Raw genomic sequence first — 27,106 nt, forward strand, 5'->3', positions numbered from 1 at the left:
TTGTAGGTTGACACCATAGTCCATGACTGTCTTAACAAAGGTTGAGAATGAAATGAATATGCATGGGTTATCCAGTAGCCTACTACTACTACTACTTCTACTATTTTAGGGCATGGTGGTGAACTCCTCTTCAGTTTTCCCACAGTTTTGCTATCTCAATTCAGTTTTTCCACCATTCTACCATCTCAGTGCCCAATCACCGAGTGTCTCCATGCTCTACAACTGCTTGGACCCTCTTCATTGTCTCTAGCGACTGTATTTTTCAACACAGCTTTGGGAACCCTATTATTTTTGTGCTCGTTATAATTTTTCTCCGCCGAAAAGTGGTTGTGCAGTAAAAAAACATAAGGCCCAGGAACTTGCAAATTCACAAAATGGTCTCAGAGGCCGGTTTGAACAAAAAATGGAGTGTTATCTTGTCCAGAACACACTGTTCTGCTGCTCCACCAATAAATCATATCTTAGGTTGCCAATGTCTACAATATTCAAATATTCAGTTTAACATCAATGTTCCTAACTTCAACAATGCTGTTCTTACTTCAGTAGTACATCTTCTTCTTACAAAAGTCAAAGATTGATGAATAACCCATCTTCATTTCATTCTCAACCTTTGGAATGACGTATAATGGTGTCAACCTAAAATGAATTGAGAAAGTTACAGAAGAAGAGAGGAAGAAAGAAAGAGAGAGAGACAGAGAGAGAGAAAGAGAGAGGTGAAGAGACGTCACCACTGTGCCCCATTATAAGAAGGTAGAGGTTTAAGAGAGAGAGAGAGATTCTCAGAAACACAGGCAGTGTTACAACAGGCATCCAAGTATTATAGAACTGTGGACTACTTCATTTAGCATTTTTGTCACAATGAATTTTGAAGACCTTCTTTCAGAAATTGATGGCTTTGGAAGGTTCCAGAAGATGGTTGTTTGCATCAGCTTTTTGGGACGTTTGACTTTACCGTTTCACTTCTTGATAAACAACTTCATAGCCGGTATCCCACACCACCACTGTGACATCAGCGGTCTGGATGCTGCGGACGTCTTTGGGAATCTGTCGGTGGAGGAGAGATGGACGGTCAGTATCCCGATGCAGGCGGATGGGACGCTGTCTTCCTGCCTCATGTTCCCAGAGCCCCAGTTCTACCTGCTGCACAACTCCTCCAACAGCACCGGACTTCCTGCAGAACCATGTCGGAATGGATGGGTGTACGACAACAGCACATCCATAAACACACTGGCTACTGAGGTAAACCCACAGCATTCTCTTCAGTGGCATACTGTTAGTGACGTGATTGTGTCCATGCGGAGGGACATAAAGAAATGCAGAATAAATCACTATGTAAATAATGATAGCAAATAGATTGCTACATGGCCTCTCTGCCCTTGCTACATATTTATATAAACATGAAGGGAAAATTGGGGTTTTCACTTGCAACTGAACTTGTTCAGGAATTAATTAATTAAACAGGAAAAAAATATCTTTTTAGACATAATATACCATGGTTTTGGAAAAATACTCATTTTAGAACATCTTGTCTGTTCTAGTATGCCTGACGAGCCAGACCCACATCAAGATGTAGGGTCTGGGAACTTACCATTGGCACCAGGGATGTAGTGGAGGCTAAACGCAAGTAAACGCAGTTTATCCACCTCTGAAATTTCAGAAATAGAGTTTATCCACCTCTTATTATCCACCTGTCAAAAGAGTTTATTCACCAATTGCACTTTTAACATTCAAAAATGACACTGTATTAGGCTATCCAGATTCACAATATGTAGGCCTACACTCATCAACACTCTGAACCATTTAATAGGCTTACCATTGATATTGTTATAAACATTGCACCATAGGCGGAGTTTGACATTCGAGCCAGGGGGGGCAGAAAAAATAAATAATTGTAGCAGCTGAGACCTGGCCTACCACTTGGGGAACACAGCATGAGCACATATGGAGAAAACAAACATGCTAAATAAAGATAGCCTATATATAATTACATTGAAACAATTTAACAATTCGTCCTTATGAAATCCAATGCAGCACGGTTGTCTTGAAACGCAATAGACAGGGGTGTCGCTTAGCAGTTGAAAACATTCGGGGCTTAGCCCATAGTCTGGTTGCTGCTCACTTTTGATAAATTAATCCACCGCCTCTAGACTCATTTGCACCACATTGATTGAATATTTTGTACAATCATATTTTGTCAATTAAAGAATGTAATGACCTTCCATCTTGACATTTCTGTTTGCTATTAAAAATCATAGCGAGAACTCCAAGAATCAAAGGAAGTGTTCACCTACTGTACAGTCTGATGCCTCTCCAAACGCAGAAACGAAGCGCAACACGCCATTACGTTAAGACGTTAAGAAAAAATATTAATATTTTGCTGTAATCCAATGGCACAAAAAAAAAGTAATCCACAGCGATCAGTAGGCCTTGCGTCCTGCATGCCTCGTCAGGTTGGCCGTAATGTCGCTTTCGATGTGATGTGAAGGATCGCAAGAGAAGAAAACCTGGCTGCTCCCATCATCAACCGCAGCCCGTTCCTTATATTGTGTTTTTGTGTTATTTAAATTATTTTAAAAATATCTGGTCATGCCAGATGTATTTCACTAATTTTTTAAACAATGCAATTACCCGTTTCCACCAGGGGGGGCAGTGCTCCCCCTGCCCCCCCACTAACTCCGCGTATGCCCTGCAGCAGCTAGGGTGCGTCTAGATTTCTAGGCTAACATTGGACAATAACCTCCACCATCATCAAACATGTTCTGAATGCCTTTTTAAAAAACCTGATACCGCATGACGCAGTCCACCTCACTGTGATCACAGAATTCATAGTTTACCCACCTCTTATTTTACCACTACATCCCTGATTGGCACTGCTCAATCCAAGGGGCGGCATAAACGGTTGTCTTTCAAATTTCCTCTGCACGCAATAGAGCTGCACAGTCCCGCCCACAGCCGATGCCGGATGTAAAAATTCAATGCAATTTCTCCATTGACAATTGCGGTATAAGCCATAAAAACTAGGGCTGTCAAAATAACTGATTAATTTTGATGAATTAATTTGAGAAAAAATAACTGATTAAAAAAATTAGTGCAGATTAATCGATTCCGTATGACCTTTGACCCCGAGCCGTTCTAGTCAGACTGTAAAATGAAGGAGAGAGAAAACGTGCTGCCTGGATCATTGATTGGAACATTTACTTTAAAAAAAATGGCCTGATGATGTTGATAAAAAATAAAGTGTTGAAAATAAAGTCCTCTGCAATGTCTGCAGCAAGGAATTTGCATATCACCGGAGTTCATCAACTCTATAGTCGCACATCAATGCAAAGAAATAAGTGTTGGCATTGAGGGGAGTGTTAATTAATTTTCATTGTGTCCCCTAGGTTATATCTGTGGCCTGAAATGCCTTGTATGTGAAAAAAAAAACTTTTATTTGAACAGTGAAAATAATAATAAAAGAGTTTTTGAACTTTAATGTCACTAATGCTGATTATTCAATGATTCATTTGAATTTAAATATTTAAAATACTTTCACAGCAAAAATTATATATGCGATTAATTTAGATTAATTAATCACAGAGTATGTAATTAATTAGATTTTTTTTTTTTTATCGATTGACAGCCCTAATAAAAACGTAACTGCACGTGGTAGAATTAAAACCAGCTACGGCTGTACTAAGCGATTGTATGCTCCTATAGACACCAAGAGTTCATGGGGCACTAACCTTATTTTGAGATAAATGACTTTTATTCGCGATCTCTTGGATAAGTACTTCATCACCCACAATCCTGAACAATCCCACAGTGATGCCTCTGATTGGTGGAAAGGCCGTTATGGTCATAGTTTGAAACTTTCTCAGCGAAAAATATTGACAAAGATGGCGGAGTCTTTTACTGCCTATGGCGAAAATCTTAATGTGATTAAAAACTTTCTTGACGAATATTGGTACTTGTATCAACAAGGATTGGGGTTTATACATCACACGAACTTAGTCAGGGCCAATACACTATCAAATAGACCACTGTAAATGTTAGTTTAAACACTCAAACTTTTCAGGTAGCCGACAGGCTAACCTTTAGCATTTCCGACATTGTATGTCATTACATAATGCAGCTAACATTAGCCTACATGCTGCAACACAGGTATGAAATATATTATGTTTTAGTGAGTGTCCAAAGGGTGAAAGCCACTTTAAATCGGGTCACATTATTGACTGTTGTGTGTCCGAGAGTCAGTTTGTGGGTTTTGTAAGGGCCAGCATGAGGGACAAGACCTACAAAGTTGTGGTGAGTTAAGCAGGGAGGTTGGTAACGTTAATGCTGCTAGCAGTGCTAGTTAACATTAGCTAGGCTACTGTAGCCTTCATACTGTATGATTCATATCAATCATTAACCTAGGAATACTTTGTGCATTTAATGAACATTTTGTGTAATAATTCACGGCAAATTAATAAACTGAATATGGTGGTCCAAGAGCAGACCATGCACCAGTCCATGCATCAGCCCGACTGAGCAGTGATGACAGCATAGGATGAGTCAGGTAACGTTACCAAGCACTGCCACGTTAACCGCTTTCACACACACACGATATAAAATACACGATGATAAATATAAAATTCAATATCAAAACACTATTATTTACACGATTACTCCTGAAATAACTGCTATTAACTGCACATTTACTATATAAAAATCACTGTTTGGAGGAAAGGGTTCGCGTGCGGTCGCCGGTTGGAAATGGCAAAATAAATCGCGCAGATTTTTCTTATATTATTCAGTGAGGCGCGGTGGTTTATGGGATGAGTAGTTCCTTCGCTCGGAAATGAAAATATGTACACAGTCTTGTACCTTTGACTTTTTTTGGATTTTCTCTTCGTTTTTTCACTCGAAATGATATGTTGTATGCTTATGAGTTATGCCGTAGCTGGTTAGCCTAAGACATGCTGTAAAACTCTTTAGATACGGATTTTTCCAAACGTCAATGGGACAAATGAATGGGAATCTTACATCCAGCACCTAACCACATTTTGGCTGTGGGCGGGACTGTGCAGCTCTATAGAGAACTAAAGTGAAAACGTCACGTTGTCCTGGCAACCACATTTTCTGTTCTAAACAACCGAACCAGAGATGGCATTTTCCATTGCTTCGCTGTGTTCTTTCTTTTTAAAGCAACACCAAAGAGTTTTTTGTACCTTAAAATAATGTTAATCGTTAAATACCTTAAATCGTTTCAGTGGTTCATCAACTTGTAACAGGGTGAACGGCACTTCTGCATTCGCTTTGCGGCCCTCTATCGGCTATAACCGCACTATGTAAGTTTGCCAGATCGGGTAGCGGATCTGTAGTTCAATGGAATGAGACATAAGAAACTACAAATTTGACTTGCATCTGATGTCGCAATACATCGTACTTTCATAAATTGTGCAACATATTCTACCTTGTCTGTGGACATCGTTATTTGCAAAGCCGGTGCTGGATAAACAAATAGCGTGCGTGCGACAGAGGGAAAGTTCTTTGGTGTTGCTTTAAAATGAGAATAAATACATTTCAAGAGGTGAAAATCACTGGATCGAAATATGTCAAGGATTTTATGTATTTTTCTGGTGAATTAAAAGGAAAAGTTTGGGCTAGTACGAAAGATAAACTTTATAACGTAACGGTAAATTTGCCTAATCTGTTCTGATCAGTGGCGGAAAAAGTGGGTATGCGCTATATGCAGCGCATAGGGGCGCAGCACCACGGGGGCGCCAAAGCGATGGTAAAAAAAATAAAATAATATATTTGGTATTTTCTATATGTAGCTACTGTTGTACGTTTCTAAATCATTTCTGCATTTTCTCAATGTTAAATAACATTTTAGAGGACTAACAGGCTAGAGTAGGCGCCCTATCTCATAAGATTCCATCATAGAATTTTGACATAGAAGAGGGAGTGGGGGCGCCGTAAGCGCTGAGTGAGCAGGTAGGCCTACGAGTAGTGAGTTTTCGTCTATGGAAAAAGATGGATACAGTAAAAAAGCTGTCGGGGGCTAAAAATAGAAAAAGAAAGGGAAAATGAGATGGCATGTCAAGGGATGCGACAGTAGTTAAATAAGTGGATGGTGAAAAGCAACAGGTAGGATTTAAAGTGTGACGTCTGTGCTTGGAGGCTTGCAAATATTCATGTTAACAGACTAACTAGCATTTGCTAAGTATATGCCGATTGAAACATAGCCTATTCCATTCAGAGATAGCTAGGTGGCTACCATGCTCATACTGCACTTTTAATGGCAAACTGCAAACAGAAATGTCACACGAGCAGCAACTCATTACATGTTTCCATTTCTTAACAATGAAGACTAACGTAATATCGTGCTGTCAATGTGGCGCATACAAAGGCTAGAGTTGGATCAGCCTTATCCTTTGTGAGCAACAGCTGGCAAAAGGATGTTATGAGAACCGTTTAGACTATCTTAAAGTGACAATGCAACATTTAACAATACTTCAAGTTCAAATCGGCAGAATTTCTTAAAAAATAATAATGTGTAATACATTATTGGCCTTTTGTTTTACTTTAGTTGTTTTTTTTTTTGGGGGGGGGGGGGCGCGCGCCAATTTGTTGTTGCATACCCCTCAAAAAATGGGTAACTGCGCCCCTGGTTCTGATTACATAACGTTATTACTGTCAACCAGGGTGGCTTCGGACACTTTTTTAAAAAAAATTGGAATTTATTTACAAACCTAAAAAAAATCGGCAAGTAGGCTATGAGACTCTGACTGATGATTGCATTCAGGAAGCATTGCACCATGTCGACAGTGGTTTACACCACGTTAGAAGCAATTATTGCTTCAAACATCTGAGAGGCAAACTGCTTATCAATTTGCAAAAAAAAAACGTTCCTTTTCTATAAAACTTTGGTCTGGCATAGTATTTCACGTTGTTAATTTGGTTTATGTAGAACAGAACATTGGTTGCTACGGAAACGTGATGTCACACTTTAGTACTCTATAGGATAGCACTACAACTCATGAGTCCCATGCATTTTCCCACCAGCGGAGCTAGTTGGCTAGTAGATAAAACTTTCGCAAATTTAAAAAAAGCTTAACTCGAGTCACGATTCAAAGACCGCTGTTCGCCAGCAGCAGCATCCATACTCTTTGTTTTCAAGTAGCAGGAAATTCACGTGGAACTGTCGATGACTCTATACACGATGTGATTGGCCTGATAGAAGTTTCATTTCTCCAGATTGCAAGCCAACTGAGAGTTGCTAGACTACCCTGGCTGCAAATTACATTTGCTGCCGCTAGGGTGCGTCTAGATTTCTAGGCTAGAATACCCCGTCATTCTGTTGTGAATTTTCAGTCCAGAATCACGGAGTGATTTCTCATTTTTTTTTTATCTTTGTACATGCCTTAGTGATTTTGAAACAAACAAAAGCCTCTCTCAAGTCTCCAGTGTTATGGCAAAAGCTGTTTTTCTCCTCTTCAAAGTTTGATTTAGTGTGTGAGAAGAAAGGACTGAATGAAGTCACTACCACCGTCTTCTTTGTGGGGGTCATGTTTGGAGCCATGACCTTTGGTGGTCTGAGTGACAGGTATGACTCGCACCTCAAACAATGCCCAAGACTAACCCAGTTTAATCACTTGGCATTGCATCTTATGCTAGGTCTACATTTTGTTTGACAGATCCAGTCACATGACAACAGGCCTAGAGTTTTATGCACAACATATTAGTAATAATTAGTAATCAGTACTTAACAAGTTGATGTAACAAAACAATGGCAATATAATGAAATACGTAGCAAAATACTTTAATGCCAAGTAACATCTTTTTTTATTACCTTTTTATGTAGTAAATAAAATATAACATATGGCTGCTCCTGAGTACCGGCTACACTTATCACCCTGGTATACACACAGGTATGGACGCAGGATAACGCTTCTGGTGTCGTACGTGTCGGGGATGAGCTTTGCACTGATCAGCGTTTTGTCCACCTCCTACGCCATGTTCGCTGTGCTCAGGTTCCTGAGTGGCTTCTGCCTAACGGGCATCGTCATTGTCACCTCCGTGCTCAGTGAGAATACACATCTCTATATTCCTTTTCTCCCTTCTCTCTCCACGCTCATGCGATTAAAGGTGCAGTCAGCGATTGTGCAGGAAGTTTGTTTATATTTACTGTATATACTGTATAAATGTATTAGCAGACGCTATTTTCCATAACAACATATATTATATTTTAACCAAGGAGCAAACAAAACACACCAGGGAGATAGCTCATCCCTCCCTTCAGTATTACAAGAGAACCTCTACACAGGGTTTTATTTTTGTTGGGGGACAGGCTGCCCCCACTTTTGCTTACCCCTGTAATGGGCAACTAGCATATCGTGAGGAGACGATTGCTGAAAATGTTATGGGCTTGAAATTGTGCACGATCGCTGACTGCAGCTTTAACAGTGCTGTATACCAGGGGTTTTCAACCAGTGGTCCACGGCCCACTTGTGGTCCGTGAGGACATTGCTGGTGGTCCGTGACCATGGATTCAGTAATGTAGTTTCAATGTGGGAATCAGTATTTTTATTCAGTGGATGTCCTGGGGTTAAGTTATTAGTCAGAATGGTGGTCCCTGGTTCACAATCAGTTGAACACCCCTGCTGTATACCATCACATCAACCTCGCTAATGAAGGCGGCGCTTCATTAGAGATATAGCCTGGCTTTAACTAGCATTAGACTTTCACTTGAGGCTGAAGCCGTTCCATTAACTCATGTTAGCTGCATCTTGCCCTCGTTTACACAAGCAAAGCTTAGGTCAGCTTCAAGTCTGCTTGGACATGAGGAAGAAAAGTAGACCAAAACAGTAGATTGAAGAAAAGAGGATATGTAGATAGATAGATAGATAGATAGATAGATAGATACTTTATTGATCCCCAAGGGGAAATTCAAGTAGTGTTGTATGTTGTAAAATGAAGGGGAAAACTAGAACATTTCTGTTCCATTTACAGGTGGGATCTACAGGATTTTTATTGCGATTGAACATCGAGAGAGAAAAAATGATAGTTGCCTACATAAATTGGAGAATAATGAAAGCAAAGTTAAACAACAATCATCATGGATTGAAATCAATTGCTACTTTGATTGTCTTCACTCTTGGTCAAAACAACTTTGTCGTAGGCTATTCAAAATTATAGGCTATAGCCTACGTTCTTAGGTTGAAAGGGTTCGCTCCAAATTATTGTCTAGGTGTAGGTGATCATGAATGACATTAGGATCAACTTATTATAGTGTTTTTGAAATATAATTATCTGAAATGCAATGGCTTCATTTTTTCCTTCAATAGGCCTGTTTAATCTATAGGACACAGTTGATTTGACAGTAATGATTCAACAATCAAAGACACATGAAGCGATTTTAAAGAGTATAACTAAAAATGCCATTATCAAGGTGATAAGCTATGTACAGTAAAAGCTGTGTGTGGGAAGCGAATCTGAGAACACGGACGAATATGCCTCCTCCTTTACAAAAATAAAAATGTTCTGTGTTAATTGAAATGCCTTGCGGCCACCAATCCGTGACGTCATACATTCAGTGAACTCTCAGAAGGTGCACGCAGGCACAGTGCTGCAGGAGACATTTGGGAGCACGATAAGGTCACTTAGCAGTTAGCCTATCTGAACATGCAATAGTATTCAGCTTAGAGATAGAGAATAAAATGTTTAAAGTTGTTTCATGTTTAATGAAGTAGGCTATCAAACCCGTTTTAACCATGTCATGGTCATGGTCCATCCATTTCAATAACCTGGCAGCTTCGAAAATCTAAGGCTGAACGTTCATAACATATTCTGTTTAGGTTACTATGTTATAGTAACTTAGGTTAGTAGACCTAGTTCATAAAACAGAGTAGGCAAACCTTTTCTAAATCGTCATAAGCCGACGACATAGGCTACTGTAGTTGTTTAACTAACCCAACTCCACACGTCGTTCTCTGTTGGCTACATTACACCTCATTTCACTCAGTGGCCACACGCACAGCACGTGAATCTGCAAGACACCAGCTTGCTAATGGTGGTTTAGATAAACATTAAAATTATAGCCTGACAAGCCAGACTAGGCAATAACATATTTGCTGCCGCTAGGGTGCGTCTAGATTTCTAGGCTATTAAAATTAGCTTTGAATTTAATTTGAATTTAATCAATAAGATGTAGCCTTATAGCCTATGATGTCTGTGTAGACAATAGCCTAATGAAAACTGAAAAGACCTATCTGTCTGTGCCCTGGCTACAGTAGGCCTACAGTACATGCACTCCTATTGAATTTTCAGAACCAAGGAGAGAAATGAGAAAAATGTGTTACAGATCTGTCTGCTATTTACACCCATTCTTCTTGATACATAATGAATAAATATCAACATTTATAAAATGTTTATCAGTACATTAGACTACTGTCCCACCATCCATGCTGCAGTTTTTGCAAATGTTACATTTTTATTTTGTGGATACAGTGTGATGGAATATGTTTTATTTTAATATAATTTGCATGTAGCCTATTTATTCTCTATTTGTAATCAAAATTAAGTTTTAAATAAACACGTTTATTTAAATAAATAAAGTTTTAAATAAACACGTTTTCTGAAAATGTTGTTCCATGCGCCCTTTTTTAAAATTTGAGCCCCTGCCCCTTCAAAGGTCTCTGCACGCCCCTGTCGTGCTACATGTTACCCCATCACAAAATGCAATAGATGAGATAGAATAGCAAGATTCCTAGAACCACAAAAAAAGTTGTATAATTTTCATAAATTATTCGGAACTTGTGAATATGTAAATCAATGCTTGGTGACACTTTCGGAAGGGAACTCTCACTAAAATTAGCGAGACTTTGAAATAAGCCAGGTTTAGCCTTTAGCGAGGTTGATGGAATACCCCCCATTTGTCTTAAATGCATCCTCACATGTGTTGGCACTCTTCCATTGACTTGCATACCTTTAGGTACAATGTGGTATTACGAGGGAGTATCGCCTGAAGCATAGACAAAGCTAGCTGATCCGTATGCTAATTTTAGTGAATAGGCTATATGGGCAACACAGGACTTAAGCGTCTTTGACAAAGCTAGCTGGTCCCTACGCTAATTTTAGTGGATATATGGGCGACACAGGACTTAACAATCTTAGACATTATGTTTCCTCACATTCTATTGCCATTTCTAGGTACTTTTTGAATGTTTTAAACTTTAAATGCTACATGTAATTTATCACCTTTAAAGCTACAATAGGCTACTCTACTTCAAGTTACTTGAAGAGTATGACTTTGTGTTGTTGTTTGTGTGTGTGTTTGTGTGTGTGTGCGTGTGTGTGGATTTGAGTGCATGTGAAAGTTTACATTTGTTTCTGTCTGCAGTTGTGGAATGGGTGGACATTGAGAACAGAAAGCTGGTGGGAGTGATTGACAGCATGTCATGGACATTTGGATATATGGTGCTGCCTCTGCTTGCCTTCTTCATCAGAGATTGGAGGTGGATGATCGTGACAGCCACATCACCAGTGGCCTTATCCATAATATTATGGAGGTACACCCCACATTATCTATATTTTAATCTAATACAAATTATTTTTTATATTTGGCATCGATCACCATGGGGATGTAACAGGGAACTCACTCCAGAATCATTAATGGATGGTTATGAGTGCATTAAGTTGGATATCTTGTTTTCTGGAGGAACAGTTGAGAAGTTATAGAAATTAATTCAATTAATCAGCTGTCATCTCAAAACAGATGGGTTCCAGAATCAGCTAGATGGTTGATAGCCAATGGGCGGCTGGATGAAGCTCATCACTACTTAAAGAAGTGTGAAAAGATAAACCGCCGGCAGGGAACCGTCTCCTCCATCAAACCAGATGTGAGATGCCACTGGACATTTGGACGTTGTCGTTATTATCATATCTGCTAAACCCTCTAGAGAAAAAATGTAATAGCAATGATTAATCTTGGTGATTACCAAGGGGATACATCTGAATATATTCTTAACTATACAACATTTTAAAGACTATCCAGAGAATGTAACATTCCTCATTTTTATCATCTAGACAGGGTTCATTCATTTGACATTGTGTGCTTAGATTTTGAGCATTGTTTTTCAATGTTTAATGGTTTGTGTGTTTGTGCTCTCTCTCCTTAGAGTCTCTCTAACGTTGGGGTGGCCAATCGTGTGGGCAGAAAATACTCCTATCTAGATCTGATGAGAACTCCCAAGATGAGGAAACTGGCACTATGTACAGGTCTCACCTGGTATGAGATTTTACCCACTTTGAAGTATATCATCCACATGCTAGGCTTTTGCTTTCCCTTTTAGTGTAATACTGACCCTTCAATCTACTTCCTCAAGCAGGTGAGGATCATCATGCAGTCATGGTCTCATAGGGTCTAGATAGCATACATGTTAACGTGGATGTTGTTTCACATCTGTTGTAGCTATATTGCTTGATATCTGATTCAGGAACTTTTGAGACCACAATAATTAATAGCCTACAGAGGTTTTTTTTTTTTCAGATTAAAGTTGACTTTGATGACATTATGTTTTGAGTGACGTGCATCATTTGTGTCTAATGTCTTGCAGGTACGGAGTTGCCTCTACTTATTATGGCATCAGTTTTAACATTACAGGGTTTGGAGTGAATATTTACCTCACACAGTTTATATACGCTGCTATTGAGATCCTGGCTAAAGTGGTTGTGTTCTACCTTCTGGACAAGATTGGGCGCCGTAAGACAGAATGTGGAGCTCTCTTCCTGGCTGGGTTATGTCTTGCCATCACTGTGGTCATCCCCAGAGGTAAAAAGCATTGGGAATTGGGACATACTGTATACTATGCCAGACAGTCAACACATTGCCTTATGGAGAGGGTTGTGACTTGACTGGCTGTTGGTGAGCCCAAATATCAATGATCTTTGAATGATCTTTGGATTTATCTTTACAAATTTGTATGATTGTTTACCAATATGACACTGTCATGACACATGAACCCTAACCCTAATCCTAACCTCTTACCCTAATCCAAACCCTAACCCTAACTCTAACCCTAACCTTATACCTAACCCTAAACCTAACTTGTTATGGCAAAAGACGAATGTCACTTAACAGAAGCGTTATGTCATAACCGTTTATTACTTGTTTATAACACGTTCATGACAGTGTCATGTCACTCTTATGTCGATACTGTCAAGTAAAGTGTAACCATTAATCACTGCACACCAGCTCTCAAATTACCTAACATTTTATGGTATTTAAAAATGTCTCAGTACGACTTGATACAATGTACAATAGGAAATCATTGTCATTCTTGCCATTATCTTTATATATCTTAATATAAGTAAGTCTTCTACAGTTTAAATCAGGGCTTTGAACCGATTTTTTTTTTTTTCAATCGGTTCGTTCCGAACAGAAACGGAATTATAACGTTTCCGGTTATGAGTTCCACCAATAAATTGACGTTCCCGAACCGGTTAGAACAAAAAAATACTGTTCCCGGAACGGTTAATTTCGTTCCTGTCAGCTTTTTAATGCTATAGAATTATGTCACATCTTTCTCATCCAGCTTAAACCAAATGTAATAATATTACAACCATTATTAAATAATAATAATTATATTATTATTAATAATAATAATTAAATAGGCCTTCAATTATTTCAAATGTGTAGTTTATTGTTAAAAGAGAACATTTCCACACAAACGTAACGACATTATTAAGACACTTGGTTATGCCACTCGGGCAGGCGCGCCTGCAGGTGTATGTTCGTACGCACTGTGCGTACCATCACTCAACAACGAGAGAAAATTTACCTTGTGTGTGTGTATATTCACACCATATTGGCCTACCATACCTTTCCAACTATGCACAGTATCCCATTAGTTGCATGCCATCAGGCTATTTGCAATTTTCTATTAAGTAAAGTTAGTGAACACTTATCAAAATTAACGCGCACACATGTTTGAGCATGAGAATACGCACGCAGGCACGCATAGGCTACTTGTTTTTCTTTTACTCGGCTTTCTATATGGTTATCAGCACACAATGTTGAGCTAATTCACTAACTCAATACTCATCATGGATATCACAAGTTTAAACAACGAAAACAGAAAGGATGGAGGCAGCAAAGCTAGAGCAGCTATTCAAGATGGGCAAGAACAAGGTTGGCTAAGCAATTGGTGTGCTTGTCAGAACGACTGCATTACAGCTGTTTAAAGCCAGACGTTACAGTAGCTATAACACAACTAAAGGTAGCTTTAGCCTGTATAGGGATGTATAAAGTTGCCCAAATGAATAGGTAATTGTAAGGGTTGTTGTTGCATTATTGCATGTGGATGTTGTTATGCTATGTATGCACGAACCTAAAGGAAAAATACTGTCCACGCGTGAACATTTTTTTTTTTCGGGGGGGGTTAATGGGTGTGCGTACCATAGCATTAATTCCTGCAGGCGCCCCTGCACTCGGGCAACAACAAATTCCAACTGTCGGGGGAAAAGGCCATCCAGTAGGCCTACTCATACCGTAACAAGCCATCTGTTCATTAGGCAAACAGAGGTGTTGGCGCCATTTAGCCAAATGTTCGCTAGTCCATCATTAACGTGGAGTCGACAAATATAGCTATTGTTATTGTGTTGAGTGTTATTGATGTGGAGTGGAGACTTTGTAATCCACCGCTCTCTCTCCATTCAGTCAGCGACGTCTGATGTGATGTCACACAGGAAGTGAACCTCAGCCGTCATGGTAACGTGTGCAGGAAAATAATTACTTCAACGAAAACTTTGAGGAACGAAATCAAACCGGTATTAACCGGTTACCATTATTTTTAAAGAAGCCCTATGCAGGTCTGGTTATTCCTTCGCTGTTTCTGGGTTTTCGCCTGATTTGGGCTCGCATTATTCACGACATAGCTCCCCCTGCAGCTTCCGTAGCAAGTGACTGCTACGCTAAACCCCCAATAGCTAGCGAGCTAGCATCAATAAACCAAGTTAAACACATAGGGCTCACAATAAAACGGTCGAGCAAAAATCACATTACAAAAACGAAGTTCACCCAAAGGTAGGCTACTTACAATTTCAACAGCAACAAAGCCAAGTCGGAGTCCGTTTTGCAGTCTTCTTAGAAACTACAATCTGACTAAATCTGACTACATTTTCGAGTATTTCCGCCGACATCCGGATGTGTTCCGACCGTGACCAGAAAGTTGCATATTCGTTTTTTCCGCGGAGAAGCACTAGGGGGAGACGAAGCACCCACCAAACGACCCAAAAACCATCAGAACGACTCTCAACCTGCATAATTAAGGTCATTTTTGCTAAAATTGTTGCATAGGGCCTCTTTAAATAAGTGTTCCTGTTCCAGAACATAAAAAATAATAAAGTTTCGTTCCTGTTCCCTATAAAATACAAAAAAGTTCCCGGTTTTCGTTTTCGTTCCTTGAACTGGTTCAAAGCCCTGGTTTAAATACTGTAGAATCCACAGCTGAAAAAATAGTAAGTGACAGACATGCTACAGTGAAATCTTTAGGAACAACTTGAAATTGCTGCCAGTGATCAACAAAATATCTGACATAAATAGCCTTTGATTCCAAAAGTCTCAAAATAAAATACACAAATTCAGTAAAAACACCCAATATAACCATGTGTTGGAAACAACACCATCTGTGTTGTCCCTATCTGGGAATAGAGATGTGTTAAAAACAACACAAGTTGTGTTCTTTCAACACATTCATTCTAAGAGTGTGGGTGATCTTAAGGTGCAAGCGTTAGACTTGCTGGTTGTTTATATCCATATGCAACAAGACCCTTACCACTGCAAGGCTAATTGTTGAAACCAAGTCATGGAGCATGGTGATACGATCCTGTTGTTTTAGGATAATATATATGTTATACATATATGTCATATGAATAATCTGTCTCTCCTTCAGGTATCAACACAAGGTGCAGTGTGATTGTGTGTGTGTGTGTGTGTGTGTGTCTCTCCTTCAGAACAGCGGACGGTGAGAACGGTAGTAGCGGTGCTCGGTAAGGGGTGTTCGGCGGCCTCTTTTGACACCCTTGTTCTGTACAGCTCGGAGCTCTACCCAACCGTAATCAGGTAAGGGCTGTCAGTAGTAAGGGCTGTCAGTGGACCTTGGTGTACCAACCAACCTATTCTATAGAATAAAGCAATCATTGTTGTAGCAAGTTAAAAGTAAGTTTGTCAAAAGTTGTAGTTACTTCGGGGATGTAATAAAATTGCTACATAAGTTTAACATGGTAACTTTGTCATCTGTATCTTATTACGCTTCAAATGTAACATTCCCAACCCTTCTTATGCATTGGGACAGGCAGAATGGCATGGGCTATAACTCCTTCATGGGTCGTGTGGGGGTGGCGATGGCTCCCCTGATCCTGCTGTTGGATGACGTGTGGTTGGGCCTCCCACAGCTCATCCTGTCCTGCATTGCAGTGGGGTCCAGTTTAGTGGCCAGCCGACTGCCTGAAACCCGGGACCAATGCCTGCCTGAGACCATCGAAGACATTGAGGGAACAGGGTACCTCCTGTAAGTGCTTTGTGTTGGCGTGAGTTTTAGCAGTGAAACATATCAATACATGATAAGAATAATAATTTAATGTTGTTTTGTGGTTGAATTGTAGAACATCACAAGTGGAATCCCCTCTCCTCTCTGAAGAAGACGGAGTGAATCTGAATGATGAAAACGAAGATCCGCTCTAAAATCTTTAGTTGTGGTGTTTCAATTTCATGAAATGGATTCATAGCCATTCTACAAAAACACTCACTTGTCTGTCCGTACATTTTACAGGTCTGTTTAACTTTGAAAAACACTTTTGTTGTTGTGTTAGCGGTAGGCTAGTGGCCAAGGAGCTAGGCTAGCATAGAGTAGCCTGAAAAGTTGGGGATTGCACTGGATTCCACTGTTGTGCCCTTGAGCAAGGCACGTAACCCTTGGTTGCTCTGGTGAGAATGGCCCTTGTAATGTAATTCACAAATGTAAATCACTTTGGATAAAAGCATCTGAATAAATGTAAATGTTTAGCTGTCTCTTGAACTAATCTTGAACCCAGGAACCAATCACAACTGCTTATCTATGTGCAGGGATTTATATAATGACAGACAGAGGACATTGCCATCAGGTTTGTATACAACGGCTGCACTGATATTGTCACTATGAAACAACACACACATAGGAAAAATAACGACCAAAATCAGTGCTACTGAACTGGAGTAGCTGCAGCTAATGGCCAGTACTCCCATTGAGCTACAATGCTAGGTCAAAGTTTGTACTGTCACATCTGCACACTACCATGGGCGGATTATGAACTTTCGGGCCCCTGGGCCCAGATGTGTTAAGGGCCCCCCACTAATTGTCGTATATGTGGGAGGGGGGGTTTGGGGATCCTCCCCCAGAACATTTTTAATTTGTTTGATGTGATTTCCTGTATTCTGGTGCATTTTGGGGATGGCCAATACTAAATTCAATCAGATTCATAGCCTACATCCTGATTTGTTGATATTGAGGCAATGATTCCATGCAAAGGCTTGGGCTTCAGGGCCCCCTGACCCCTTGGGCCCCTGGGCCCGGTAGGCCCGTGCAGTAATCCATCCCTGCACACTATTCTGTTTGAAAAGGCAAACTTTGACCTACCTGCAGTCTAATGTCATTCATTTCCCTTTTGTCTCAAATTCCCTAAGAACTCTTCTACATTTGGAAGCTAAGTGGTGAGTGGCCCTATAACCACTACACCAACAGCCCACGGAATACGAGAGGTGACTTGCCTCAGCTGAAGAGCGTTGCATGACCGCAATAACAGGTCTAGTCATACTTGTGATGGAGGCTTTCTTGAGAACTGGGACCATAGTGGATTGTGTGAAGCAGGAGGTCTCGGTAATCCCCATAGTAACTCAAAACCTTTCTATACCTGGTTTGTCTTGTACATAGACAAAAAGTGTTTCTCTCATAAACTAGAATTGTTTAAAACACTGCAATGAAAGGAAATTATAAATGTAAACCTGAAGTGAAATTAGTGGATGGACAAATCATACATCAGTAAAACATTGCCATATCAGTGATAATGTTTTGTTACCTGACATCCTCTGGAGGAGAGGTTATAATGGTTTACAAAAGTCAAATATTGGTGAATAACCCATGCATATTCATTTTATTCTCAACCTTTGGAATGACTGTCATGGGCAATGGTGTCAACCTACAATTAACTATGTGAAAGTTACACAACGAGAGAGAAAGAGATAGAGAGAGCTGTCCTGTCAAAACAGGTGGAGAGAGAAGGCACCACTGTGCCCCATTATAAGAGGGCAGAGGTTTAGGTGAGATATTCTCTGAGAGCACAGCCATTATTACAATACCTGTCTGATTATTAAAACTGTGGACTACTCTGTTTAGCATTTTTGTCACAATGAAGTTTGAAGATCTTCTCTTAGAGATAAATGGCTTTGGAAGGTTCCAGAAGATGATCCTTTGCCTTAGCTTCGTGGGGCGTTTGACCTTACCATGTCACTTCCTGGTAAACAACTTCATTGCGAGTATCCCACCCCACCACTGACATCAGCGGTCTGAATGCTGCGGGCGTCTTTGGGAATCTGTCGGTGGAGGAGAGATGGACGGTCAGTATCCCGATGCAGGCGGATGGGACGCTGTCTTCCTGCCTCATGTTCCCAGAGCCCCAGTTCCACCTGCTGCTCAACACCTCCAGCAGCACCGGACTTCCTGCAGAACCGTGTGGGACAACTCTCTCTTCAGTGGCATATTGTCAGTCGTGTATGTGGGGGGACGTATCAAGAAATGCAGAATAAATGACATTTAAACTAATGAAAATAATACATTGTTAAGGTGCCTTTCTGCCCTTGCTATATATTTATGTAGCCTCATAAAACATGAAGGGAAAACTGGGTTGTTCATTTGCAGCTAAACTTGTAACTGAACCTTAATCTAAGGTCACTCCGAATGTCTGACTTTAGAAATATCTGCTAGTGGGGGGCACTGAAGTAAAAAGAATGCTATGCCTTTCTTGTGTGTTTGTTCAGTGGGATCAGAATATCTTCTTAGACATGTGCCAGGGTTTTTAGTAAAAACTTACTTTTTTACTTGGTAAGATTCCTACTGTAACTGAGTAAAATGGCCTGGAAGTATCTTGGTGCCTGCTATAACAAGAGTTACTGGTGCTTCGATGTGTTCTTTTCTTGTATGCTTTAGCATGGGATACTGGACCATCCTTTACTGTTGTTGTTGTTGACATGGTGTTGTTGTTCTGTTGTTGGTGTAATGTTGGGTAGGGAATTGGACTAGTAGAAACCTGAAGAGCTGAGGGTTCAAATCACAGCTGACATAGTTGTGTCCTTGAGTATAGACTTTTCCTGCTGTTTATCTCCCTCTCAAAGTGGGATTTGGTGTGCGATAAGAAAGGGTTGAATAAAGCCACTGCCACCATCTTCTTTGTGGGGGTCATGTTTGGAGCCATGACCTTTGGTGGTCTGAGTGACAGGTATGACACACTTCAAACAATGACAAGACCATAGCATGATTTAAGGTAAAAAATTGATCACCATTAATTCACCATTAATCACCATTGACGCTAACACTTGCGCCCTCTCATACACACAGGTTTGGTCGCAGGATAACGCTTCTAGTGTCGTACATGTCTGGGATGAGCATTGCGCTGATCAGCGTTTTCTCCACCTCCTTCATCATGTTCGCTGTGCTCAGGTTCCTGACTGGCTTCTGCATCACGGGCATCGTCATTGTCACCTCCGTGCTCAGTGAGAACACACGTCTCCCTTTATTCCCCTCTCTCTCCACGTTCATGTGATAAAGGGACTAGGTGTGGAAGTTGTCTCCAGTTGTCTTGAATGCATCATCACATAGGCCTATATGTCAGATACAGCATATCTTGAGGTACAATGTGGTATTACAAGGGCACTGAACCCAAGAGGTGTCATAGCAAGATATTTTTTGTGTTTACATCGAGAGAATGTGCGCCCCTATTTACCTATGTGTGCTCATTTTACTAAATTGTGCGCTCGTTGTACTAAAACAGGCTCTTATTTTACCTAATTCTGAGCTCATTTTACGAAATCGTGGGTGTGTTGAGTGTGTGTGTTGATTTGAGTGCAAGTGGAAGCTTAATCTACATTTGTTTCCGTCTGCAGTTGTAGAATGGGTGGACATTGAGAACAGAAAGCTGGTGGGGGTGATTGACAGCATGTCATGGACATTTGGAAATATGGCTATGTCTCTGCTTGCCTTCCTCATCAGAGATTGGAGGTGGTTAATCGTGGAAGTCACATCACCCATGGCCTTATCCATCATATTATGGAGGTACAAAGCTCATTATATCTATTTTTAACTTATCAAAATTGAGGATGGAATTTCTTTGGCACTCAACAGGGAACTCCTGAATCATTAATGGATGGTTATGAGTCCATTATGTTGAAAATCATGTTTTCTGAATGAACAGTTGAGAAGTTATGAGAATTAATGAAATTAATCATCTGTCACCTCAAAACAGATGGATTCCAGAATCAGCTAGATGGCTGATAGCAAACGGACGGCTAGATGAAGCTCACTACTACTTAAAGAAGTGTGCTAAGATGAACCACCGGCAGGGAACAGTCTCCTCCATTAAAACAGAGGTGAGCTGCCACTGGTCATTTGGATGTGTTGATGTGTCATTACTATTATAGATCTGTCAGACTCGGTAGCACTTCATAATAACCGCTTAAATGGTAAATAAATGGCCCCTTAAACTTCCGTAAGTAGTTATTTAATTGACGTTTTAAAATTGAAACTAACTTCACTGTGGTCTCATAGTCAACGGCAAAACAGTTCTACAGTTATTTTAATTTCCCTATTGATTGACAAGTGGTTACAATCTAAAACGTAGCCCAAAAAAAGCAACAGTTACCCCAATAATGTTTGAATGACTGAATAAAACTCTTAGGATATTTATTCTGCAGAGGAGTTGTTTGGGACTGGTTGCTAAGGGCTGCTTACATCTCGTTACAGTGCGTCTTTAGCTGTGCTTTATATGCGTCTTTCGCTATTGTAAGAAATGAATCCTGCCGAATTGTATGAGTGATATCATTTCTCCAACCAAGATTAAGTTCTGATGTTCTGATGGCAGGCCAGACAGTTTGGCCCCAGGTCAAACAATCATACAATGGGTTTTGGGGGTAAGCCATTGAGAACCATCCCAGCCAAGGTGTGAGGTTAACTCAATTATCATATACATAGGACAAAAGGTTATCTGGGTAGAAGCCAGATTAATCTGTATTGAGACCAGCATTTAATGACTTGAGTTGGTAACTTTTAGTTAGTTCATTGAAACAGGACGAAGGAGAGAGAACTCCAGAGAATATGCCGAGGGCAGGCATAGGTTGAACCTTTGTGAACTTTTGTGAACCTTTCTACCATTTTACAGTGGAATAAACCACTTTGCTGTATCAATCCGAAGAAGAGAAAACCTTTCCTATTTTTTCTTACACTATAGACCAGGTTTTTTTCTTGGTCAGTGGTGTAATAATTTTTGAGGGTCTAAGATAGCGATTTTTAGATCATGCGCCTGACCACACCTTATGTCATTAAAGGGATATTCCACCATTTGGGGAATTACACTCATTTTCCACCTCCCCTCGAGTTAAACAATTGATTTTTACCTTTCTCCAATTTCATCCAGCCGTTCTCTGAGTCTGGCGATACCACTTTTAGCTCCAGCCTAGCATAGATCATTGAATCAGATTAGACCTTTAGCATCACGCTTAAAAGAAACGTTTTTCGGTAATTTTCCCATTTAAAATATGTCTCTTTTCAAGTTGGAAAGTGTAATAAGACTAATAATGAAACGTGGCAATTTTCTAGGCTAGGTCTAGGTTTTCAGGACCCTTGTGTATGTTTAATAATTTGTGTGTCTCTTTGTGCTCTATGATAGCTTCAGCGAAAGTTCTACTAGAAAGACTCGTAGTGTAGCTTTACTCCTCCCATGCTTACATGGAGCCAATCTTAGCTTTGCCTACTTTTCGGGAAAGCCCTGCAATCTGATCATTCACTCATTCAATCAGCGCTAGCCTATGGGAATTCAGTGGGCTCTTTAAATATGTTCCACCTAACACTGCTTTTGCTTCTCAGTACGCCGACTTTGACGTCCACTCCACCTCCCCTCCAGCCACCTCTGCCAGCAGTCCACGTTCATCGGGCATGGTTTGCCTACCACATCATCTTCCTTCAGCCACCGCCACCAGTTGGTCCCCGTCTCGTCGTGGGGGGGTAGGCTCCCCGCCCCTTTTACCTTTCTCCAGTTTCATCCAGCCGTTCTCTGAGTCAATACGGAGAGTTTATATACGGTCAATAGCACCGTATATAAACTGTGTGAGGTAAATATTCACTCCAAACCCTGCAATGTTAAAACTGATGCCGTAAAATTATAGGGCAGCCGTGGCCTACTGGTTAGCGCTTCGGACTTGTAACCGGAGGGTTGCCGGTTCGAGCCTCAACCAGTAGGCACGGCTGAAGTGCCCTTGAGCAAGGCACCTAACCCCTCACTGCTCCCCGAGTGCCGCTGTTGTTGCAGGCAGCTCACTGCGCCAGGATTAGTGTGTGCTTCACCTCACTGTGTGCTGAGTGTGTTTCACTAATTCACAGATTGGGATAAATGACCAAGAATTTCCCTCACAGGATCAAAAATACTTATACTTAACTTGACTTGAACTATGGTGATGCAACTTACCATCTACTTAACTCTTTTGACACACCCTAGGCCATCAGCCTTTTATTCATGTTTACTCAAAGATTGTTTAGTTTACGCCCTTTTCGCTCCCCATGTTGATGCAGCCCATATACCGGTAATAGGTTTCCAAGCGGTCTGCTTCCCCTGAAAAAGGGGTGGGGACGTAGCAAATTCAAAGATCATGCCTGTGTAGCCCTAATCTCTCTCAGCCTTGACCTCTGTTCACTGGTTGGTTGGTGGCTCTCGGTAGATTTTCTAGAAATCTGAAGAGAGATTATCTGTGGCAGTCTCAGTAGTGAAGCGAAACAAAATTGAGCGGAAGCTGCTTGGCTGATTTTGGCCATCATTGGTCCCAGGGCATTGTGGCCTACCAGATTTGTTGCTGGATCAAAAGCGACTGATCTTTTTTTAGTGGATGCAAATAAAAAGCTTTTGCATCGGGTGGACAATGAGATACATGTCTTAGAACTGACTGCCGGGCAGTTCGGGTTGCCCGGCTGAGAAAATAGACTATGCACCCACAGTAATTCTGTAGCAGGTCTTGGGTCTTTCTGATTTTTTTTCTGCGTTGTAAGACAGCGTGATGAATTCCTTCCCGTTTTCTTTGATTCGCTTCATATCAGCACTAGAGATGGGAGGATAGTACTGGCTGGTGTCTTTTCCACTTTTGCGGAGCCCCTAAACCACCGATTTAAACACGCTGTGATATGAAAGAGTGATAGGCCTATGAAAGACGTGAATCAGAGGCACAAAACCTTTTGCCATTTTCAGCGGTCATTATATATTTTGCAGTGGTAATTATATAGTTATAACAGACCTCTAAACGTTGGGAAGCCCCATTCATGTGAATGGAACTTTCTGCAGCACTCTGAAGAGCCGTGTAATAAATATTAATAGATTAACATATAAAAAGATTTTTTTTTTTAACAAATCATTACAAAACTCAATATTGTCTCGTATGCATAGTCGGTTTGATGTCATGTGATGAGGTTGATTGGTCAGGGAGCATAATGGATTTAATTATTTGAAAATGTCAGATTCAGAGACTGGACCCAAGCGCAGATGCTGTTCACAGATTTATTTGCAGACAGAGGGAACAGTTTGTGGAGAGCCACAGGCAAATAAGGCAGTTCAAACAATAACCAAAAACAGTTCTTCGAATTCAGGAAATTCCAATCCAACAACCAAAGTTCAAGAGGCTGGATCGTAGTCAGAGTCCAAAACAGGCAGATTAAAAAAACAGGCAGATTCAAAGTCCAAAAGCAGGTTCAGGAAAAATTCAGAAGTTCCAAACCTGAGAAAGACCAAAGTACTAGGACACATCTGAGAGAGACAATCTGTTAATGAGGCACCAGTAGGGCAGGGGGCAGGTAGTACAATAGGGCAGGTCATACAAGCAAATAAGAAACAGGTGGGCGGGAAAGAGAACAAAGACAGGAAGTAGGGGCGTGGTAAAAAGCACATGGTGGGCCAAAACAAAAACAGGAGCAGACCAGCAGAGGGCTACAAATAACCAGAGTCCTAGGGCAGAGTACTGGCAGAAAAAGTCTAAAAAATCATTCAAAATATATTTTTGAAATCCAAGCTTTGTGGCATGTGAGGCACATTAGTCTGCACAGTTGGTTTCGTGTCATGATGTCAGTTGGTCAGGGAGCATAATGGATTCATAGATTTAAAAAAAAAAACTAAAAAGTCATAAAATATGTAAGTATTGGTGTAATATGGTTGAAAATGGATGTAAAAAGCAAGCATTGAAGTCTACCATATGAGGGACGGCAGTCTCCACCCTGTACAGCTGTTTTAATTATGAATGTTAAACTAACTTTACTGCAGTGCCTGTTTGAACCAAATGAATTAACTTGAAGGCACTGAATTAAAAAAATGAAGGTATTCCATCATTAAGTCTCTGATATTTGCAGTTGTGCCGGTCCACATGTTACTATATGTCAATGACCACCTTAGTCCAGTCTACTAAAGTTTGGAAACTATCATGGTCCAAACTTACAAAGTACTATGTAAGTACGACGGTTTTGGGAAACAGTCGTAATTTAGACGTTGTTAGTTGAACGATGCATCATACCATGTTAGTAAAAAGCTTACCTCCGTAGTTATACGGGAAACACACCCCTGGCTATAACGTCGTTGTCAGGAGCATGGTCATAAGATCCTGTTGTGTAGGATAATATACATCTGTCATATTTTTAATTTGAAAGTCATATGAATAGTCTGTCTCTCCTTCAGGTATCAACACAAGGTGCAGTGTGATTGTGTGTGTGTGTGTGTGTGTGTGTCTCTTCAGAACAGCGGACGGTGAGAACGGTAGTAGCGGTGCTCGGTAAGGGGTGTTCGGTGGCAGTGTTCGAATTACCCCGTCGTTTCCGGGGGGGCCCACGTGGGGGGGGGGGGGGGTTCAACATACAATAGATAATAAGCAGGGTAGCCAGTTTATTAAAATGAAATCTATGACATTATGAAATTCAGCCTAATAACAAAGGCTATTGTCAAAAATTAATCTGAACAGAGCTAATTGTCAAATATTTTACGTGCACAACTGAACATAGCACAACTGAAAAAACTGAAAGTTAACACAAAACAGCTGTCTTTATCACATCTCTGCTAAGCCTACTGGAGATAGTCCCAAAGTGGCCTATTGGTCTCTTTCTGGGCATTTTTTCCCGTTTTCCACGCAGTTCATGGACAATGCCCAGCCTTGAGCCATGATTTCACGAATGGCTTAGGGTTGAACTGGACCAGGGGAGGCGCATTGATGCTCAGAAAAAGAAGCGCATTTAAGCTGCGCTCCCTTAAACGATTTCTGGCTTTGTCATCAATGTCATTAAGCGCAGAGAATCCTCTCTCGCATTCTGCCGAAGTAGGTAAAAACGTGTTGCCTGCGATGACGAGTTTCTTCAGGCAGGACCCTTCCCTTGCCCCTTGCATTTTAAAGTCCCGATACTCCTCGACAGCCTGCCTGGTTGGCTCATCGAGCAGCTTGGCCAGGTTGTGAATTTCGTGCTCTCCGTATAAAACCAACTCCTCACGATCACTGATACACACAATACACATTGCAACCGGCGAACGGGGAAAATGTAGATTATCATAGTAACGGGTTGGCAACTTGACAGTGAATGAGTGGGCCCCCTCTGACAGTGATTTCGAGCAGAACTAGTAGTGCCCTGGCCAGAACTAAGGGGGCTGGGCACTACCGGGCCCTATGGTAATTCGAACACTGTTCGGCGGCCTCTTTTGGCACCCTTGTTCTGTACAACTCTTCGGAGCTCTACCCAACCGTGATCAGGTAAGGGCTGTCAGTGGTCAGTAGTAAGGGCTGTCAGTGGTCAGTAGTAAGGGCTGTCAGTAGTAAGGGCTGTCAGTGGTCAGTAGTGAGAGCTGTCAGTGGTCAGTAGTAAGGGCTGTCAGTGGTCAGTAGTAAGGGATGTCAGTAGTAAGGGCTGTCAGTGGTCAGTAGTGAGAGCTGTCAGTGGTCAGTAGTAAGGGCTGTCAGTTGTCAGTAGTAAGGGCTGTCAGTGGTCAATAGTAAGGGCTGTCAGTAGTAAGGGTGGTCAGTTTCTACCTGTTCTATACATACAATATAGAAATAATTCTGTCCGATTGTTTAAATTTGGTTATAATTCGTTCTATTGTTTGAATTTCAACTGCTTCTCGTCTGCCAATCAAAAAATAATCAAAAGTTATCAAATGTAGTGAGTTACAAATAGCTACTTATATTACTTATTACAATCCAAACAGGGTGACTTGCAACCCTTATTATTACCCTGTTCCCAACCCTTCTTTTACATGGCGACAGGCAAAATGGCATGGGCTATAACTCATTCATGGGTCGTGTGGGGGTGGCGATGGCCCCCCTGATCCTGCTGTTGGATGACGTGTGGATGGGCCTTCCTCAGGTCATCCTGTGCTGCATTGCAGTGGGGTCCAGTTTAGTGGCCAGCCGACTGCCTGAAACACAAGGCCGATGCCTGCCTGAGACCATCGGAGACATCGAGGGAACAAGGTGCCTCCTTCCACCTGCACCTCTTTATTGTTTTACGGCAACATAAATCTCACACGACATGACCGTTCCAGTGGAGATATGGAGAAATACAAAATAAACTGTGCCACTGTTTATGTTTATGATGTTAATATTACTTAGATACAAAGAATAGTGTTAATGTTGGCTCAGTATACATCTGTAATCACAAAATAGGAGATGTAAAACTGTTTTATGTTAGCGAGCGTGAGCTTGAGCAGCTAGAGTGTTCAATATAATCTAATGTAGTGCTGTGGTTGACTTGTAGAGCATCACAGGTGGAATCCCCCGTCCTCTCTCAGGAGAATGAAGAGCGAGAAGTGGGAGGATGAAAACAGCTGA

General features: G+C 41.0%; 1 protein-coding gene across 1 annotated transcript; it reads left to right on the top strand.

Annotated features, from left to right (window-relative positions):
* Nucleotides 1-858: 858 nt before the first annotated feature.
* On the top strand, nt 859-27,106 carry LOC143123965 (solute carrier family 22 member 7-like). Its single transcript, XM_076285224.1, has 18 exons — nt 859-1,239; nt 7,470-7,573; nt 7,899-8,053; nt 11,369-11,537; nt 11,744-11,867; nt 12,147-12,256; nt 12,585-12,799; nt 15,982-16,090; nt 16,323-16,538; nt 18,565-18,734; nt 19,419-19,497; nt 19,617-19,771; nt 20,162-20,330; nt 20,521-20,644; nt 22,137-22,208; nt 25,034-25,044; nt 26,543-26,749; nt 27,067-27,106. Exons 1-18 carry the CDS (start codon nt 859-861, stop codon nt 27,104-27,106), a joined length of 2,610 nt encoding a protein of 869 aa, XP_076141339.1.

The sequence above is a fragment of the Alosa pseudoharengus genome, unplaced genomic scaffold (genome assembly GCF_046254945.1).
Source record: "Alosa pseudoharengus isolate Yale_2024_CS ecotype anadromous, Long Island Sound unplaced genomic scaffold, YU_APseudo_1.1 YU_APseudo_1.1_scf_15, whole genome shotgun sequence".
NCBI classification, from domain to species: Eukaryota; Metazoa; Chordata; class Actinopteri; order Clupeiformes; family Clupeidae; genus Alosa; species Alosa pseudoharengus.